Genomic DNA, 3,461 nt, shown 5'->3' with positions numbered 1-3,461 from the left:
AACTTGAAGACAATAGGTCCACCCATACAGCCCTCTCAAAGCAGTTAACCTCAGTCTGTCAATAGTCCTTCGCCAGAACCTGTTTTGGGGTGGGGGGGCTATGAAAGGAGAGTGCTTTTCTCAGTCTGACGCGTCCTCTTTCTCCCCCTGCAGGCAGGCAGACATGCTAATACTTAGTCCAGTAGTCGTTCCATTCTTGAAAAGAAATGAAGTATGAAACATAACAAGAGCTTGAGACTTTCCTCTAGTCTCATTGTAATCTCTCTTTAACTAGCATGGCTCGAGCATCTTTAATTTGACATATGGGGAGATTTCTGCCTTGACGGTTTAATGCTAATGAGCCAAATTCTCGGATCTCTTCCTCTAGGAGAGGATTTCTGAGTTGTCAGAACTCAGCAGAAATCTTCCAGAGCACCCATGGTCCCAGTCAGGCATTCCCAGTATTGAGTCGATTTAGATAGGTTGGGTATTCAGTCTTCAGATTCAAGGTCCTTGAATCCATTTGTCTTTGAGATGTTTGTGTCTGAGAATAGGTAAAATTGTTGATGCCTCTCAGTCTGTCTTAAAAAAGAGGAAGCATCTTTTCCTCAGCCCTGGTCATCTTGATCTCTTCTTGAACATCTGATAAAGAGTTAGAACGGACTCTCTGTTCTGATTGTGCAACAGTGAGGATTATTTGGATTCAGGGAGGCTGTTCCTGAAAAATGTGCCCTTCTCTCTTCTAGTATAATGACGTGTTTTAGCATAAGAAGAGATTTATTTATGTTATTTCAGGGCTTCTGAGCTTTTGTGACTTAACTTTTAATGCTTAAATTAAGAAGGACTTGATTTCTTTGTTTTCTACTTCTACCTTTAGATTTAACAAAAAAAATAAAATTATCTCCTATTCAGAGTGACTGTGCAAGTTGCTCAGGAGCAAGCTTTACTGTATGAAGAGATAGACTTTAACAAGTAATTATTCAAAGTGCAGAAAATAATGTTTCCAGCTTTTAGTTGCGGCTTTTCAGGAACTGTCGCCTCTTTCTAATTGTTGAAACCACTGTTGATACAGACCCATGCACTGTTTCTAGCCTACTCTCTTATTTTGGATGTGTAAGGATGTGTTTGAAGCTAGTGGGTACAGAAAGATTTTGTGATGGTGGTAAGCACACGTATTTGCTAAATGTTACTAACAACTGTACATATATACAGGTTATTCTTTTTAGGAAGAAATAAACAGGGTTCTTAAACTAGCCGTCAGCATGAATAAAAGCTTATCTTTTTTTTCTTATTAGGAAATGAAGAAAGAAATTACAGCCTTCAGTTGTGCTCAGTGATACTTGATTTCAGCATACTTGACTTCTACTCTGTAATGTTTTCTTTTCATTGCGTGCTGTTATCTGTGCATAATTCAATAAAGATTACTTCTACATATATATTTATACATACATTAAACAAATATATCCTAAAATATATTAAGAAAGCGCAAATAAAGTCCTTTAACTGCTTTTATTTTATATTTTCGTCCTCTATATATATTTTATGTGACCTACTGCTGTCACTGCCTTTGTAACACTGCAGATCTGAACATCTCCCAGATAATTTCAGTACCTCTCTTTAAAAGAAAAAAAATTGAAAACTTGATAAACTTTTATCATCGTTTTCCAGCTTGTGGGAATACATTTTGCAGAAGTTGTCTGTGGTGCTGTATAGTCCATTGCATATTACATAAAGGTTTTAAACCAAATCTCATTTTGGTACATGGAAAGTAAATCCTTTTGAAACCTCTTAATGCAGTTCTGAGGTAATTTTTTTAATTGCCTGATAGCACCTCAAGTGGCTTTCGTAGAATTAACAATCTAAAGAAAATATGTGGGAGAAGCATGCTTTCCACAAACGTTAAGAACTTTTGCTGTGGCATATTTTTGCCTGTCAAAAAAAACCTAACTTGAAACAAAGCAAGATTTACTACTGTAACTTTCTAAGGTAAAGTTTAGTCTTGCTTGTAATAATGACAATCTTCTTGATACTGGAGAATAGCATTTTAATATAAATTGCTAGTTGCAGGTCAGGTGGCTTGTAGTTGAATTCTATTGTAAATAGTTTTCTATTACCTGGAGAGAATTACCTCCCTCTGTTACATAAAAGTGAATATATTGTTGGTGAAAAATATATTTAAGTAAAAGCAAAGCAATACCCTGTTTTGAAGACTTATGCCTCTTTAAACCAGCAGAGAAAATTTCTCTTAGTTCATTTGACAGATATTTTTTTAAAAAATTGCGAATAAGATAGGCAAAGTTTAATTATGTATGAGAAAAAAAATTATATCAGTCGCGATAAAATATGTGGCACAATACCTTGTTGTGTTGTGTCACCTCATACACAACGCCTGGTGATGCTGAATGTCTAACTGTGCAATCCCTCTGTGTGTGTTTGGTTTCTTAGGTATGTTTTAGTTTTCTTTTTTTGTTTCTTTCTAGGGTGTTTGTCCAAATATTTGTGTCCTGCGCAGAATTTTTTCTTTTATCTGTATTGTTTGTATGGGTGTTAATAAAAAATGAATCGCCTTTTTTTGGGGGGGGAGGGGGTTGCCTGCTCTATTTTAATCACAGAATAATTTTGATCATTAACAAGCTTGCACTTAAAAACCAGTATCTGTCTTAAGACTTTAAAATAAGAACTATATGTGAGCAAACTTATCCCGCTCTTGGTATATTGGTTATATGGCAAAGGCCAAGCACACAGGAGGAAGAAAAATTATATTGAAAATTTACATTTTAATGTAATGTATTACATTGGAAATCTAATAAAGGAATTAACGTTGTTTTTCCTTAACTTGATGTCCACCTGGGTGGCTGTCGCTGGTTTTCGATGGGACGGGGGCTGGGGGGGGGTTCGCTGGGGGTGGCTGTGTGGGAAACTGGACCAGGGTGATGGGGTGAGAATGAGGAACCAGAAACGTTCCTGGGATGAGAGCTTTAGCTCTTCCAGCGCTTTAATCAAACTCCCTCCTGTCACGGTCTTGACAGGATACTCTATCTACACAGGGTTTTTAAAAATTGTTTATAATTGTTTAAATTTTGATTTTTCCATCACCAACTGATAACGGTTCCTACAAGCCACATCAGTATTTTTCTCATTGAAACAATCGTATTTTAGTGTCTGAGCCAAAATGGCAAATGGGGATGAACATGCAAACACAACATTTTTGAGAAGTATGCAGTGGGAGTTAAAACTAAGTATTGACTAAAATACCTAGGTATGTACGAAAGGAAGAGGTTCCCCTTTCTCCTTGGTTACAGAACTAACCAAAACAGCAAGAGGAGTTGCGGGTTCTGGGTTGTTGGGGTTTTTTTCCTCAAAGCCGTTACTTCTGCGCTCGCTGCCCGCTGCTTTGGGGCGCTGGGGCCCGCGGCGGCTCCGGGCGCCTGAGGGGAACGCTGTGCCGCCGTCGAGGAAAACGCCTTCGCGGGGCTGGAGAC

General features: G+C 38.0%; 1 protein-coding gene across 1 annotated transcript in view; it reads left to right on the top strand.

The window, feature by feature from the left end:
- The window catches only part of ATAD2 (ATPase family, AAA domain containing 2), a 32,408-nt gene extending 31,092 nt beyond the window's left edge, over positions 1 to 1,316 (top strand). The window contains exon 27 of the mRNA XM_009881000.1: positions 1,275 to 1,316. Coding sequence (XP_009879302.1) covers positions 1,275 to 1,316 — 42 coding nt within the window. The remainder of the gene's footprint in view (positions 1 to 1,274) is intronic.
- The last annotated feature ends 2,145 nt before the right edge of the window (positions 1,317 to 3,461 follow it).

The sequence above is a fragment of the Charadrius vociferus genome, unplaced genomic scaffold (genome assembly GCF_000708025.1).
Source record: "Charadrius vociferus isolate BGI_N301 unplaced genomic scaffold, ASM70802v2 scaffold2, whole genome shotgun sequence".
NCBI lineage: Eukaryota > Metazoa > Chordata > Aves > Charadriiformes > Charadriidae > Charadrius > Charadrius vociferus.
The sequence above is the reverse complement of the archived record's forward strand: the minus strand, read 5'-3'. Positions and strand labels throughout refer to the sequence as shown.